Raw genomic sequence first — 17,987 nt, forward strand, 5'->3', positions numbered from 1 at the left:
CTGCAATTTACTCGTCTGGCCGCGGCTCCCTTGGCGCGTGGGGCTCTCCCGGCGCTTGGTCCCGACCCGCGCCGCAGTCAGGACACCACGTCGATCTGGGGTCGCTTTGTAAGGAGCTCCGACCTCCAGGCAGTGCAGGGATACTCGACGGCGCGCGATGTCCCGGCGGCTCGGCGAGCCTGGCGCGCTGACAGCCCCAGCAGTCCGAGTCCTCGAGCTCGGGCGTCTTCGAGCCGCCGCCCCGCTCAGTGCGCCCGGGCACCGCGGCCGTGACGTCACGCCCGGGACTGGCCGTTGCAGCGAGACGGCCGCGTTCCGGTTCCGGTAGGTTGCCCGGGAGACGCGGGTACACAGAGAAGCGGCTCCCGTCGGAGGCCGAGTCGTCGCCACGATCGCCCCCTTGGTGGACTCGCAGGCCAAGCCTCTTCCCCGCAGAGCTCGAGGAGGGCAGACGGCGGCGGGGGCGCCATGAGTCAGAGGCAGGTGCTGCAAGGTAGGGCCGAGGCGGGCAGGTGCCCTAACTAGCTGGCGGCGAGGAGACCCGGGTGCGGTGGGCTCCACCGACTCTGTCTCCTGCAGTGTTCGAGCAATACCAGAAGGCCAGGACCCAGTTCGTGCAGATGGTGGCGGAGCTGGCGACTAGACCTCAAAACATCGAGACGCTGCAGAACGCGGGTGAGCCCGGAGCCCGAACCCGCGTCGCCCCCCGCGCACTGAGTCCCCGACGCCTCTGCCCTGCTGCCCTGCCCGTGGAGCTCTTGGGGAGCCGCAGGGTGGGGACCGGAGTTCGCAAAAGCATCCATTCTTTTCAGCGGGTCTTTGGGGGTCAGGCCGAGAGGGTGAAGCTTCCAGATGGGTGTGGGAGGTGCCCGATGTCCCTATTTCCATCTTCATTGCACACAGGCAAATGTCAGGTTGAAAGTCGAGGCCCTAGGAATTGCCTGGAAGTCATTTTACGTGAATGGGACTCTACCCTAATGAGACCCATTTTATCCAAGTGCCATTTTGCGTGCCACCCTGCCTTTGATCACCTTCGACTTCCTCACAGCAAAGCAATTCCAGTGGTTTAGACGTGATTTCTCGTCTTGCTTTAGTGAAAGGGGAATGATATGCTTGAATCTTTTCCAAGAAATTCCAAGTAGGTAGAGACCAGACTTTGCGAAATCCTTGTGGCGCGTTCATTATACTCCTCAGTCCGGACTCTTGCAGATGTGAGAGGGGGAGAGAGGGGGAGAGAGGGGGAGAGAGGGGGAGAGAGAGGGAGAGAGAGGGAGAGAGATCTTCTTATCTCATAACATAAACTGATAAGAGAAAGATGGTTCTTCTTCTCCTTTTTTTTTTTGGATGATTCTACCACCATCTGAACTGTAAGGTAGCATTTTATCACTACTGTGTCATGAGAAATCTTCAGTTTATAGGATGTGATCTTTAAAACTAACACATAATTAAAAAACTAACATGTTGACAGCAAGAATATTTAGGTGTAATGATTACTCTGGGTTTCTCTGAGGGGAATTACTACTGCACCTATGTGATACTTCGTTTTGTCACTAGGATTTTTGGCATTTATTCCTTGTGTGTTTTTATTGGGGGCGTGTATTTACAATAAAGTATATTTTATAATCTTCTAAACGCATTTTAGTTTGAAATAGTTGTAGATTCACAACTGTAAGGGATAATACAGAGAGATCCCGTGTACCCTTTACTCAGTTTCCCCCAATGGTAACATTTTTCAAAACTGTAGTGCAATATCACAAGGAGGACATTGACATTGATAAAAATTCATTGATCTTATTTAGGTTTCCTCCTTTTAATTGTTCGTGTGTGTGTGTGTGTGTGTGTGTGTGTGTGTTTTGTCCTATAGAATTTTATTCCGTGTGTATCCACCACCAGCACAGTCAAGATACATAACAGTTTCATCATTACAAGGATCCTCTCTGTTGCCCTCTTATAGCCACACACACCTCCTGCTATCCCTAACCCTGGACAACCACTAATCGGTTCTCCATTTCTAAAATTTTGTCATTTCAGAATTGATAATCCTTTGTTCTATAGTTGTTTTATATGGGTTAATTTTCTGTATTCTGTGTGTGTGTGTATGCACTTGTACTCCTCAAAGTACCCAGAACAATACCGGGCACACAGTATTTCATATACACAGACTAACACAGACTAAGGTGTTAGAACATGTTACATTTTAGAAGTGCATTTAAAAGTGCATTTTAAAGTGTAAACTTTTAAAGTTTTTTCTCTCAGTCCCTCACAATGGCCTTTGTGAATGGACACTTACTACTTAACAAAGATTTACTTTCTGGACAATATGAATATAGCCAAACTAAAGCTTTTAAAATGGGAAAATAATTGATATTATTTTTAAATTTTAATACTGAGATGTTAAAGTATACATAACTTTTAAGATATGGAGTATCATGTTTTAGTGAGTAGTAGCAGGTTAGCTCCTCCCATAAGAGTGCAATGTAGACTTCACAATGGAATTTAATCCAAATTGACTGTATAAGTGGCTTAGATATAAGATTCTACACTATGGTCTGGCTTAGGAAAGACGAATATGAAAAGAATATAACTTTATGTTTTGAAATTCTCTGCACTTGACTAATATCTGGGTAGCATGATAAAATGTTTCTTTTCCTGAGGAACTTACTTTTAACAAATTTCATGTTATCGAGATTCAATTCAAGCATTCCTTTAGCAATTTTAAATAGAGACATAATGAATATTTCAATGTATTTATTCTTTTGATTAAAAAATAACCTGTAAGCTTTGTTATGAAAACTTTTTTTTTTCTTTGAGACAGAGTCTTGCTCTGTTGTCAGAATACAGTGCAGTGGCATGATCTCGGCTCACTACAACCTCCACCTCCGAGGTTCAAGCGATTCTCCTGCCTCAGCCTCCTGAGTAGCTGGGACTACATGTGTGCGCCACCATGCCCAGCTAATTTTTGTACTTTTAGTAGAGATGGGGTTCCAGCATGTTGGCCAGGTTGGTCTCGATCACTTGACCTCGTGATCCACCCGCCTTGGCCTCCCAAAGTACTGGGATTGCGCCCGGCCAGTTTTCTTTCTTAATGGTCAGTTTACTTAACCATTCAAATGATTTGTTCTTTTAAAAATTACAATTTTAAAACAGTGCTTTAGAATGGGCCTCAGTATGTGTAAATCAATTATACATTATGGTCAAACTTTTTTTCAGTCGAATGCCTTCATTTGGTAGCTTCAGATACCCATGCATTTTACTCCTGACTTTGATATATTGTCTACATATCTAGGAAGATTTTGTTTGTTTTCTCATTTTTCCCTCCAATATGCTAAGTAAATATATATCATGGATCCCAGATAATGTAAAAAATATTTTCCATATGGGCATCATGATCAAACCAGTAATTCCCTTGTTAAGAATTTTTGAATTTATTCTATGTGAAAGGAATATTAAAGGTGAAAATTGTCAATGGAGTTTTTATTTCATTTTAAGTCTCTGATCTTTTTTATTGTTTTTTTATATACTAATAAGAGAATTTGCTTTATTAAATATGTCCAAAGTAATTGCCAAAGCAGACAAAGTATGTTGCAAGATCTTTTCTTCAGAGTTATTTGGAAAAGATTAAGTTTGATTTCTTTCTTTTTTGTTTTCAAGACAGGGTTTCACTCTGTCGCCCAGACTGGAGTGCAGTGGTGCTATCTCAGCTCAATGCAACCTCTGCCTCCCAGGCTCAAGTGATTCTCCTGCCTCAGCCTCCCGAGTAGCTGGGATTACAGGCACGTGCCACCACGCCTGGCTAATTTTTGTTTTGTTTTGTTTTGTTTTTTTTAATAGAGAAGGGTTTTCACCATGTTGGCCAGGCTGGTCTCAAACTCCTGACCTCAAATGATCCACCCGCCTCAGCCTCCCAAAGTGCTGGGATTAAAGGCCTCAGCCACCACGCCTGGGTAGTAAGTTTGATTTCTGAACAAAATTATTACTAGAAAGAACTGTGTACAAAGCATCTATAACCTTGAGGTGTTTTTTTTTTTTCCTCACTAAGGTTTTATTCCTCTAAATTAAAAGAACTAATATGACAATTAAAAAGTTTAATGTCTGTTATAAAATTTCTTTATGTACTCTCAAATTCTATGTTTGACCCATTACCTCTTGCAGCTATTTAAAAACAAATTTTCATACTTCCTGTCTGAATATTTAGTAACACATGACTGTAATAGAGATAATACATTGTTACTTCTACCAATTGTAAAATTTCAGCAATTGGAGGTGTTTTGTTAGTTATAAAATATAAGAAACATGTTTTGTGGCTTATTGGAATACCAGGCCACTTTTAGTTCTGTTTAGGAGGTCTTTCGAAATACACTAATAGAAGCTCCAAGAAAATGACTTTTAAACTTAGCTATATAAATACACTTTTCCTGAACCAGCTATTTATATAAGTGGGGTAAAGTTTAAAATATTACTCAAAATTTTACATATTACAACCTATAGTAGAACATAGCAAATCAGTAGTTATGCACATTTTCAGAAGAGTAGGAATAAATAAGTTTGCGTAACACCTTAAATGTGCACCTGTATGAAGCTAATTTTCAGATTGAGGCAATTTAATGGGTTCAGAATTCAAGAAAATAAGTCAAATATGTGGTTGACATAAAGTAATTTTAGATTACATGTGTCTGGAGCAGGGTAAAAGCTCCAGATTAACTATCTAGTACCTCTTAATATGCTATGAGAAGGAAAAGCCCTGAGTAAGCATTTATCATGTATTTAAGACATACCTTGATATGTACATGTGCTATGATCCTCTTACAAACCTGCTGTTTCAAAGGATATTGAAACTGAAAAGAAAATTAACAAAGCAACTACAAAAAATGTAACCAATCATGCTATTTAAATTTGACTTTTTTTTTTTTGGTATAGAAGGAGTCTTAGCAGTTGTGAATATGAACGATAATTAACTCAAAACACTGACTTCTTTTTAAAAGATAGGGATAGAGAGGTTTGTTACATATGCTTAAGTGGAAAATATGCCAGGGAGCTATACACATTCTGGCTTTGTATGCACCAAACAATAAGTTCTAAAAACAAAAACTTAGTCAGAATTTTATTCTGTGTTCCAAACCACTGTTCCTACATGGACATTGATCTGTTTTGTTAGCTGAGCATTGGTACCTAGTAGAAAATAATAGAGTCAGGGTTAGGCTCTCATTGTTTCCTTAGAAAAAAAATGGACAATTAAAAAAATTTAAGCTGTAGATGAGCCTATAAGAAGGCTTACAAATAGCAAATTTCATAGGTTAAATTTTACAGATTAAAGTTTTGATATTTTCAAAAGTTTTTGAAAAGTTATTTAGGTATGCCATAATCCTACTTTACATTTGAATGAGGTTTCAGGACCTTTGCACTTCTGCCTGAAATCTTTCCCTATGCTTATTTGACTAACTAATTTCTACTCAGTCTTTATGGCTCTGTTTTGGTGTTGATTCCTCAAGGAAATCTTGCCTGAGCCCTCACAGTAAATCAAATCTCTTGATTTATGGTACCCTTGCTCCCAGTATTTTTGTTTTCCCCACTAAACCCACTAAGCCCATTATGCTATGCATAAATTCCATGCATAGCGTAATCAAAATGATTAAATAGGATGAAGGAAGAAGTAACTGAATGAGGAAGAAAAGTTTCTGGAAGTAGTAATTGTTTCACATCCACAGGTTGGATAATTGTTTTCTTCACAAAGTGAGTTAGGCCCCAAAGTGGAACTAGAACTCATTTTTAATACTGCCTCATTTTGTGGTCTTTCTACTTTAACTTGTAGGTATTAGTAAACTGTTTTATGTGATTCTAGGAATTCCTAATAAACCTTGGTTTTAACTGTTGAAACAAGTGCTGTCTTTAGGTATTTGAGTATCAATGGCTGTCCAATAACTGGAAAATTTGGTGGCTTTGGAGGTCTCTTTGAGGACTACCGTGGACTTTGAGTGGAGGCCAGATGCACAGGGCTGACTTTAATTGATAAATTCCTCCAGGTTTGAGGTAGTGGGAGTAGTATTTAGTGTTTAAGCTGGCCTCAGAACTCTAGAGGGCCTTTAGGCTTCCTTGGGCTTCTAATTAGAATCTTAATCAAACCAGGAGCTCTTTAAACGCAAGTAGAGGAAAGTTTGTAATCCACTGGAAGTTGGGAACTGAGGTAGTCCTGCAGAGACTACCTTGGACTGAGACCCTGTCTGCATGAAGTGCAGGCTAGAGGAGAATTTTTCAGAGCCCTGGGCTGTCAGCTGTCTGTGACTTACTGACTGCTCTCCTGGGCTTTTGAAAACACCCAGGGGTAGAATACAGTGAAGTGGGAGGCACTTGATGTTTGTTGATTGATTGATGTGAGTATATACTTAATATTTGTTGCTTTTTAATCATGCTTTGTGTGAAGTACTTTTTGTTCATGGGGGCAGAACTTTGGGATTTCTATTGAGTGGTCGTACTGGCCTTAGGAGAAATTCAGGGCTACATCTTGAGAAAAAATTTGGCCTTGTCTTGTAGTGCGTGGAATGGCCTGTGTGAATACAAGTCAGGCCTCCCTAATTTTCAAAGTGAAATCTTGATTTTCCCATATACTCCATGCTTTCTTTCATAAGGATGGCTCAATTTAAAATTTATTGTTTATTTAGTTTCTGTTAAAAGTCTTGCTGTGGCTGGGCGCGGTGGCTCGCGCTTGTAATCCCAGCACTTTGGGAGGCCGAGGTGGGTGAATCACGAGGTCAGGAGATCGAGACCACGGTGAAACCCCGTCTCTACTAAAAATACAAAAAATTAGTCGGGCGTGGTGGCGGGTGCCTGCAGTCCCAGCTACTCGGAGAGGCTGAGGCAGGAGAATGGCGTGAATTTGGGAGACGGAGCTTGCAATGAGCCGAGATCGCGACACTGCGCTCCAGCCTGGGCGACAGAGTTAGACTCCGTCTCAAAAAAAAAAAAAAAAAAGTCATGCTGAAAACAAGTGATATTTGTGTGTGCGTGTATGTGTGTGTGTGTGTCTAAATGAAATGATCTCTATTCACTTTTCTAAATATTCTGTGTTCTATACCTGTGTCAAGTTAGAATCACTATTAAAGTATATTCATAGGCTAGATTATATTAGTTTCCCATATAAATGTCTTTGTAGACTTAGTTTAATAATATATCACCCTTTTTTAAAAAAAATTGAGGGATTATTTTAAAAAATAGATGCTTAGATTTTCCAGTAGCTGCTATAAATCTGTGAAGACATTTTCTGTCTTGTTAAATTCTTAATATGAAGATAAACTTGCATATTCAACAAATATTTATTTGTTTATTTATTTGAGGCGGAGTTTCACTCTTGTTGCCCAGGCTGGTGTGCAGTGGTGCGATCTCTGCTCACTGCAACCTCCACCTCCCGGGTTCAAGTGATTCTCCTGCCTCAGCCTTCCTAGTAGCTGGGATTACTGGCATGTGCCACCACACCACGCCCAACTAATTTTTGTATTTTTAGTAGAGACGAGGTTTCACCAGGCTGGTCTTGAACTCCTGACCTCAGGTGATCCACCTGCCTCGGCCTCCCAAAGTGCTGGGATTACAGGCATGAGCCACCACGCCCAGCAATGAAATATTTATTAAGTATTACATGGTATAGGTATAATATGTAATATATAGGTGCTAGATATGAAATTTCAGGAAAAAAAAATTCCTGCTTATTTTTATTTCAGAAAGTGTTTTCCTTTTTTACTTTTGCTGCCAGGAAACTCAGTGCTCTGTTCAGAACTCAGTTGCAGCAGCTATCTTTAACCTACATTTCTGATAAAATATCAGTTCTCCTCCCCACTACATAGGGGAGGTGGGACTGTATACATACCTTTGTATACGTATATTAATATTTTGGAGTAAACTATTTCAAATATTTTAGAGTAGTGAAGTGTGAATAAAATAAAACGTTAATTCTATCTAAAGATAGATTTTCAAACTGATTGCCTTCCATACATTTTCTCTTCACATATTACCCATGAAAACTCTTGGAGCAGATAATCCTGTTAGTACTGTCCTGTTTATTCCCTGTGCTGCCCCATTCCTGATTGCAGTCTTCTGCAAACAGATGGATGTAATTAGGTATTTACTGTAAAAGAGAAAACACATTAGTAAGAGAAGACAGGACTAATTCAACATTGGCAGCTGTCTAAAAAGACTTCCAAATTAAAATAGAGTTTTGTCTATATGGTATGGGGTGATTTTAGGTGAGGAAATAGTTTGAATGACCCCCTTGAGTTCCTTAAAGCTTTGTGAATTTGTGTTAAAGTGCTATGCACGTACCTGACTTCTTGTACCTAAAAAGAAGACAACTGTGAACACAATATTACCCATTTTGCTTTTATTTTAACTAAAATTTACCTGAAGAGAGAAAATTGCACGTTAATTTTCACAGCTGGTTTATTCATTATCCTATTAACATTTATTGAGTGTCCAAGTATCAGATGGATGTTTAGATGCTGACCATGCAAAAATTGGAGGCATAGTCCCTGTGCTTAAGTGGCTTATTTGCTAATGGAAAGACATATAAATAAATTATTGTTTATTTGAAGGGCACCTTACTCAAGATTTGGGAATGAGGGATATCGTTCAAGGGAGACACCTAGGAGGAGGTATATAATCACACAGATACTGTGCTGAATTTCCTAGGAGTTAGCCAGATAAAATGGCATTCAGGTAGAGGGAACGTTATGTGTAAAGGCACAAAGACAAGAGAAAAGGTGGTACCCATGGAAAAGGCCAATGTTTAGTTATGACTAGAGCTCAGGGTAATAGGGCAAGGAGAGGAGAGTCAGTCATGGTTGGAGAAGAAACAAGTCTAATTATGAAGGGCCTCATATGACGTTTAGATTTCTCCTGAAATTGATGGAAAGCCATTGAAGCGTTTTAATTGGAAGAATCATGGGATCCATTTTGTGTTTTAGAAAGGCAATTTTAACAGTCTTTTGGAGAGTAGATAGGAGGGGATTAAATCAGGATCAGGAGACTGGGTGCTCATTTTTGCTATAGCAGTCATGTTGGATAAGAAATGTTAAAGGGGTAACATCTGCAGAACTCGGTGACTTAGGAGTAGGGGTCGGGGCAGGTAAGGTGAGAGATGACTTCAAGATGCCTCCTGGACTTCTGGTTGCTTGGACACATTAGCACCATTCACCTGTAGAGAAAGGATGCAAAGAGCAGAGAGAAATGGTGATTTTACTCCTCAGTGGTTGAAGCGTGTCTGAGATATCCATGCGTCAGTGACTATGGTGATGTAGAGTGCTAGGGCTCAGGAGAGAGATAGCTGGAAAGAAAGATTTGGATATGTGGAACTAACATGTTAATTTGAAAACTATATTAAAAGCCCATTTTATATTTCGTCATGTAATTGTAAATATGTTAAGTTCCAATCATTTTATCTAGAGTATAATGCAAATCCAACTTCGCATAGCTTTTATGTTCTACATTCTCACTCAGTTGAGAATCTCATAGACAGACGGTGGTGGCTGGGACCTAATCAAGAGACAGCCTGGCTAGGCACAGTGGCTCACGCCTGTAATCCCAGCATTTTGGGAGGCTGAGGCGGGTGGATCACCTGAAGTTAGGAGTTTGAGACCAGCCTGCCAACATGGTAAACCCCATCTCTACTAAAAATACAAAAATTAGCCAGGTGTGGTGGCAGGCGCCTGTAATCCCAGCTACTCGGGAGGCTGAGGCACCCGGGAAGCGGAGGTTGCAGTGAGTTGAGATCGCGCCACTGCACTCCAGCCTGGGCGACAGAGCGAGACTCCGTCTCAAAAAAAAAAAAAAAAAAACAAGAGTCAGACAGTTGCACTGGAAAAATGAATTAAATTTTGGTTTCATACAGTAACAATGGAAGACAGTTATGATTAATGCTAATGGCAGAAATAATGTGAATTCAACAGACTATATACCCTTTGGTATACATTCCAAACCTGGCACATAGGCCAGTTTTTCTTGGCAAATGGACTGTGATAGTAGGGAGGAGAAACGAGAGAGCATAGACTCGAGCTATGAAGAGCATCTACCTCATTGGATTGTAATGAGGGTTACATGGGTTACTATTTGTAAATTTCTTAGAGAGGTACCTGGCACATGGGAAATGCTATATAGGTGTTTGCCAAATAAGTGAATGAATTTATGATGTGCTGGTCCCCATCCCATCTTCCTCTCAGCCCTTCCCACTAAAAAATGATATATCAGATATGGTAGTCCTTTACTCACAAACAACTGAATCAACACTGAATCACCAAACAAAACTTGGAAGATACTATAGCTAATGAGAATAAATTTCAAAGGAGAAAACAGATTATTCTTGCTCATAATACTTTCTTGAATTATTTACTATTACAATTGAATTCTATGTAAAAAAGCCATACTTTTTGTGATTCATTCTGACACTTTAGATAAATTACAAGACTTTTTGTGTGTTATAAGGGATAACACCCTAAATCACAACTGACTTTATGTCTGAAAAAGTATTTCAAGAAAACAAGGCAAACAGATATGTGATACCAAAATTTGTGATTTCTTAATCAAATGCAGGAACAATGGCCAGAGGTATGTAATCAATAAAGGCTGGGAGAAACCAAATCAAGGCCTGAAAATTCTTATCTAAAAAAAGGCAGGGGAGGAACACAAATAATTTTAAATAAAAAATGACCAGTGAAGGAAATGAGAACATGTTATACAATTCATCAGTGTTGTGAAACTTGGTTCAGTAAAAATCGTCATTTAAATATCATCATTTGTTATAGAAATATTTAAAAATCTATTAGAGTAAGGATGATAAGTATAATTAGACTTAAACTATAACAGGAGAATATGTAATGGTTGTAGTAGTAAAATCAAAGTGGGTGATAGTTTCTAGGTCCAATAGCACAAGCGTTGGGCTAGCTGTATATTGAGAACAAATTACAAATTACCTATGCTAGGTCACTTGAAGAATAGAAAAGAAGTTTAAAACATAAGCTCTGGCCTAGAGAGGTTTATTATTTTACTGAGTATATAAGACATTTATTCACACAAACTAGAGAACGATATAACATGCTGTGTCAAGGATGGCTGCTGTGCTGTGCTTTGTACAACTTCAGGGGTGCCATTTATATCAATCTATGTGAACGGCATTCCTTCGATTTGTGCAGTGCACATCCTGCACAGCTATACATGGTGGACCTGGAATTATTCAAAGTTTCATTTTTATTAATTTCCCTGAGAGTAAGTGGGGCAAACAGTAAAGCTCCCCAGTGACTTTCCATTCCCCTTAAAATAAAATGAGAAAATCTTAGTTTGGCCTACAGCCAAATTTGATCTGACCCCAAGTAAACTTCTTAGCTTTATCTCTTGCTACCTCACTCCTCTCATTTTATGTTTCAAGCCAGTATGAATTTATTGAGGCTTCTTCAACAGTGGGCAACAACTATACATCCTTTGACCAAACCAGAAACTTGGAAATATCACTGATTCCTTTCCAATAATCAGTTTGTCTCCTTAGACCTTTCACTTTCACCTTTCCTTTTGCCATTACCATTCTCCAGGCTATCTTCATATCTGGCTCGGTAACTATGATAGTTTCCTAAGTGGTCTTCCCTGCCTCTCATCTTGTCCCTTGTCATCCTTTTTCCCCACTGTAATCAGAGTGATCCTTCTTTATAAACTGTGATTTTGATCCTGTCACTGCACTGACATCAAGGTTCAGATAAAGTTCAAAATGCTTAAAATAGTTTATTGGATACTTCAGGACTTCTGTCTCTATTTATCTCTTAGCCTTCTTTCTCCACCTTCCTGTCTCCCTTCTTGCACTATAGTCACACTACATTCTCAGTTTTGTCAACATATCAAACTCTTTTTGCTCTTTGTTTATACCATTCCTTCTGGGTGCAATACTCTTCGATCCTTTCTCTCTCCATCCCCTCCAATTTTTCAGCAGGCAGGCAAAGTCTGCCTGAGAGCCTTCAGATCTTAACTTCAGTGTCACTTTCCCCTGTGTTGCTTCCCCATGTCCCTCCAAGCCTGGGTTAGATGCTCTGTTGTATGTTTGCAGAGCTCTCTCTACTTCTCCTGTAGTGGCATACATCATAGTATGTTGGGATTATCTGTCACAACCCCTTTAGAAGTTCCTAGAGGTCAAGGACAATTGTGTTTTTAATACTGTGTATATTCTTGATAGATATATCTTGAATGAATTACTCAGTCAAGAGTAATTCAAAAATGTATGGTAAAAAAAAAAAGCCTCTAACTATGGGGCCATTGAACCTTTAATAGTTCTTCATTACAATGGATGGTATTAATTAATGAGTCATTCACTAATAAAAAAATTACGTGGATGAAAATATAGTAAATTTAGGGAACTGATTTCTTTAGCATTTTTATTTATCAAGCACTTGATGGTGTTTATTTTGTTCTAATCTTCCTAGCACTTTAGAAATTTTATCTAATTCTCACAATAACTTTGTGAGTAGTCCTAGAATTTGAGGGAACTGAGGCACAGAGATGTTAAGTAGTCTTGCCAAGGCCCCTCAGCTAGGAAGTGGCAGAGTCCAGATTTGAACCCAATTAGTTTTCCTCTAGATTCATGCTTTTAACCACCTTACTCTGTTGCCTCTCAACATGGACAGTCATGTAACCTTCCTTCTATTTGTAAAGCATGAAGTTTCTATTATATTATTTCTTATTGGACCCCAGAAAGAATGCCTGAGTCAGATGGTAATATTGACAGTGAAAGGTGAATCCTTTACTGTGTAATTGGTTAATTTTGTGCAAAAATCGCTTCTTGTAAAACTTGAATGAACTATAGTAGCAGTTTCATAGTAAGTGGTTACATAGAATGTAACTTTAGATTAAAATTAAGCATATTGTTGGAATTTGAATTTTAAAGCTTTGTAAAATTTATGGTAACAAATATCTAACATATTTTATAAATTTATGATTTTTTTTTGAGATGGAGTCTCATTCACTCTGTCACCTAGGCTGGAGTGCAGTGGCACCATCCTTGCCCACTGCAGCCTCCACCTCTCCGGTTCAAGTGATTCTCCTGCCTCAGCCTCCCAAAGTGCTGGGATTAAAGGTATGAGTCACAGCACCCAGCTGGGTATGGAGTTTCTGTTAGGGATAATGAAAAAGTTCTGGACATGGATAGTGGTGAAGGTTGCAGAACACTGTAAATGCACTCAATGCCACTTAATTGTACACTTAAAATGGTTTAATTGATAAATTTTGTTGTGTATATTTTGCCACAATAAAAAAAAATTTTAAAAGCAGGTTAGAGGTAACTAAGGCAACAAGATAACTTTACTGTGACATAAGTGGACTTAAGGCCCAGTTTGCAGAAACTGTTTTATTTTTCATTTAACTTTTATTTTGAGTTCAGGGGTACATGTGCAGGTTTGTTACATAGGTAAACTTGTTGTGAGGGGGATACTTGTTTTTAAAGGAACAAAGTTGCAATGTTAAATGTCTTTGTAAGACAGCAGACTGAGGTAATATGTATATAAATTATATGCTTTAATATAAGAATGAATGAGGTGTTTTTTGTCATTGGAAAAACTTGACATTTTCTTCCCGATGATTTCTATATGTCACTGGCATGCAAAATAAAATAATTTGGCCTGCATTGTGTTATAACAAATTAAATGAAAGAGTTGTGATTGTTCTGAGGCTATTCTATAATCTCCTTCACTAGACTATTAGTTTCTTGACAGTAGGTGTCAGGAAACTTTAAGTCATATATGTATTCCTATTGCTTGCTATGTGGTTAACCCTGATATCTTTTTTGAATGAATGACTGTGGACAGGATCAGTGTGGCTATTTTTTTTTTTTTTTGATTTTTGAGTGGCTTCTTGTTTTTGTTTGTTTTTTTTTCATAACTGGATTGCAATATGGGAATTAAAAGCAGTGTTTTCAGGCCAGGTACAGTGGCTCACACCTGTAATCCCAATACTTTGGGAGCCCAGGAGTTCAAGACCAGCCTGGCCAACAAGGCAAAACCATGTCTCAAAAAAAAAAAAGGTAGTGTTTTCAGTATAGCACTAGAATAAGAAAGATAGGCAAGGAACTCAAAGCTATAAATTATGTGTATGGGAGCATTGTATAGATTTATCTTAAAGTTAAATTTCAAAAATATTTTCACACAATTTAATCATTTTTTATAGAGCAGACAGTTGTTTTATGGATAATTGAGTTTAATATGTGAATTGTTATTTTTAGTATTGGATATAATATTACATAGTATATGTTGCGTCCTTCAAGTGAGCCCCAGTGATGTCATTGGCTCCTTACTAGAGGCCTTGTTTATCAGATATTGTGGCAACTATTCAGACTGCTTTAATTTGTGAACTCTAAATTTCTATGCATTCACTCACCATGGATCTCTGGATACCTAATGGACAGGCAGGTAAGAAAAATTTCTTTTTATTTCCTTCTTTCCTTCCTTCCTTCTTTCCTTCCTTCCTTCCATTGTCATTATTTTTATGCAGTTTCCTTGCATATTTATCTGTATTTTTAAGAGAAACTTGTAGTTAGAATAACAAAGTCTCCATGTTTAATATGTGTAAGAGGTAAAAACATGTCTCTTTAGAGGAAGAGAAGCACATGGGGACTGATAATTATGAAGCACTAAGAGGCAATTTAAGGACTAGAAATTTGGGGTACTATTTTTGAGAATTTATTTTCTTTTCCAATAAGGTTATTCCAGCAGATATTTCAAATGGACACTTTAGCTTTTATTTATATAAATTTGTAGATTTGAAAATTTTTCAAAATTCTCTTTGTGCTACTGTCTAAACTAAACAATATAGGAAAATTATAATAGAGCAGAAACGTCACATATAAGCCTAACTTTGACATTGGCTATAGAAATAGAAGGAAGAGAATTATGAGTCATTTTATTGGCCTTATATTAATATTCAATGAGCCAGATGCAATAGAAACATGGAGAAAATATATAAAAAAGAGAATTCCAGCCAGATGTGGTGGCTCACGCCTGTAATCCCAGCACTTTGGGAGGCCAAGGTGGGTAAATCACTTGAGCTCAAGAGTTTGAGACCAGCTTGGCCAACATGGGGAAACCTCGTCTCTACTAAAAATACAAAAATTGGCCGGGCATGGTGGTGCATGCTTGTAATCTCAGCTACTTAAAAGGCTGAGGCAGAAGAATCGCTGGAACCTGGAAGGCAGAGATTGCAGTGAGCCAAGATGGTGCCAGCCTGGCTGACAGAGTAAGTGAGACTCTGTCTCAAAAGAAAAAAAAATTCCCTTGGGTATATGGAATAGTTAATAACTTTTTGAATGGGCAAAATATTTTACTTCTAAACTGTAAACTAAAATTTTTTAAAATCAGGAGATTTGTGGTAGATTAAATACTATAATAAACACTTATAATTAAATATTAGAATGCCAGGTAAATTAATTCATTCTTAAATCCTTAATATGTGTTCAAAGCTCTTTAGATTTAATTCAAAATATAATTCAATATGAAAAATTTCAAAAGATGATAAACCACTGCCTTTACATAATATATCAAGTGGGCACATAAATATATATATATTTATTTCATATATTTATTTTATGTAAAATAAATATATATATTTATTTTATGTAAATATATAAAAATATATATATTTAGTTTATATAAATATATAAAAATATATTTATAATATTTTTATATAAAATTAAATATATATAAAAATAAATATGTAAATATATATTTATTTTATATACATATATAAATATATATTTATTTTATATAAATATGTAAATATATATTTATTTTATATAAATATATAAATATGTAAATATATATTTATTTTATATATTCTACATAAATATATAAATATATATTCATTTTATATATTTCTTCTATAAAAATATATAAATATATATTTATTTTATATATTTATTCTATATATTTACTGTATATAAATATATAAATATATATTTATTTTATATATTTATTGTACATAAACATCTAAATATATATTTATTTTATATATTTATTGTATATAAATATATAAACATATATTTATTTTATATATTTATTGTATATAAATATATAAATATATATTTATTTATATATTTATTGTATATAAATACATGAATATATATATTTATATATTTATTGTAGATATAAATATATATATTTATTGCATATAAATATATATATTTGTTGTATATAAATATATATATTTGTTGTATATAAATATATATATTTGTTGTATATAAATATATATATTTGTTGTATATAAATATATATATTTGTTGTATATAAATATACATATTTGTTGTATATGAATATATGAATATATATATTTGTTGTATATGAATATATGAATATATATATTTGTTCTATATGAATATATGAATATATATATTTGTTCTATATGAATATATGAATATATATATTTGTTCTATATGAATATATGAATATATACATTTGTTCTATATGAATATATAAATATCTATTTATTTTACATATTTTATGTAAATATATATTTATTTTATATAAATATATATTTTATATAAATATATTTATATTATATATTTATTTTATATATTTATTTTATATAAATACATACATTTTATATATTTATTTTATACAAATACATACATTTTATATATTTATTTTATACAAATGCATACATTTTATATATTTATTTTATACAAATACATTTTATATATTTATTTTATACAAATACATACATTTTATATATTTATTTTATACAAATACATACATTTTCTATATTTATTTTATATACATACATTTTCTATATTTATTTTATATAAAAACATACACTTTATATATTTATTTTATATAAATACATACATTTTATATAAATACATATATTTTATATATTTATTTTATATAAATACATACATTTTATATATTTATTTTGTGGAAATACATACAGTTTGTATATTTACTTTGTAGAAATACATGTACATTGTATATTTATTTTGTAGAAATACATGTACTTTATATATTTTTTAATATAAATATATATTTTATATATTTATTTTATATAAATATATATTTTATATCTTTATTTTATATAATATATATATTTATTTTATATATTTATTTTATGTAAATATGTAAAAATATATGTTTTATATAAATATGTAAATATATATTTATTTTATATAAATATGTAAGTATATATTTATTTTCTATAAATATGTAAGTATATGTTTATTTTCTATAAATATGTAAGTATATATTTATTTCATATAAATATGTAGGTATATATTTATTTCATATAAATATGTAGGTATATATTTATTTCATATAAATATGTAAGTATATATTTGTTTCATATAAATAGATAAGTATATATTTATTTCATATAGATAAGTATATATTTATTTCATATAAATATATACGTATATATTTATTTCATATAAATATATACGTATATATTTATTTCATATAAATATGTAGGTATATATTTATTTCATATAAATATATACGTATATATTTATTTCATATAAGTATAAAGTATATATTTATTTTATGTAAATATATAAGTATATAGTTATTTTATATAATATATAAGTATATATTTATTTTATGTAAATATATAAGTATATATTTATTTTATATAATATATAAGTGTATATTTATTTTATGTAAATATATAAGTATACATTTATTTTGTATAAATATATAAGTATATATTTATTTTATATAAACATCTAATATATATTTATTTTATATAAACATCTAATATATATTTATTTTATATAAACATCTAATATATATTTATTTTATATAAACATCTAATATATATTTATTTTATATAAACATCTAATATATATTTATTTTATATAAACATCTAATATATATTTATTTTATATAAACATCTAATATATATTTATTTTATATAAACATCTAATATATATTTATTTTATATAAACATCTAATATATATTTATTTTATATAAATATATAATATATATTTATTTTATAT

General features: G+C 34.4%; 1 protein-coding gene across 3 annotated transcripts in view; it reads left to right on the forward strand.

Annotated features, from left to right (window-relative positions):
* The first annotated feature begins 214 nt into the window (after window positions 1–214).
* SPAG6 (sperm associated antigen 6) overlaps window positions 215–17,987 on the forward strand; it is a 71,071-nt gene continuing 53,298 nt past the window's right edge. The window contains exons 1-2 of one of the 3 annotated variants that reach the window (XM_024253200.2): window positions 215–493; window positions 580–675. In XM_024253200.2, coding sequence (XP_024108968.1) covers window positions 469–493; window positions 580–675 — 121 coding nt within the window. In that variant the 5' untranslated portion in view covers window positions 215–468. 3 annotated transcript variants of the gene reach the window in all.

Source organism: Pongo abelii, chromosome 8 (genome assembly GCF_028885655.2).
Source record: "Pongo abelii isolate AG06213 chromosome 8, NHGRI_mPonAbe1-v2.0_pri, whole genome shotgun sequence".
Lineage (NCBI taxonomy): Eukaryota > Metazoa > Chordata > Mammalia > Primates > Hominidae > Pongo > Pongo abelii.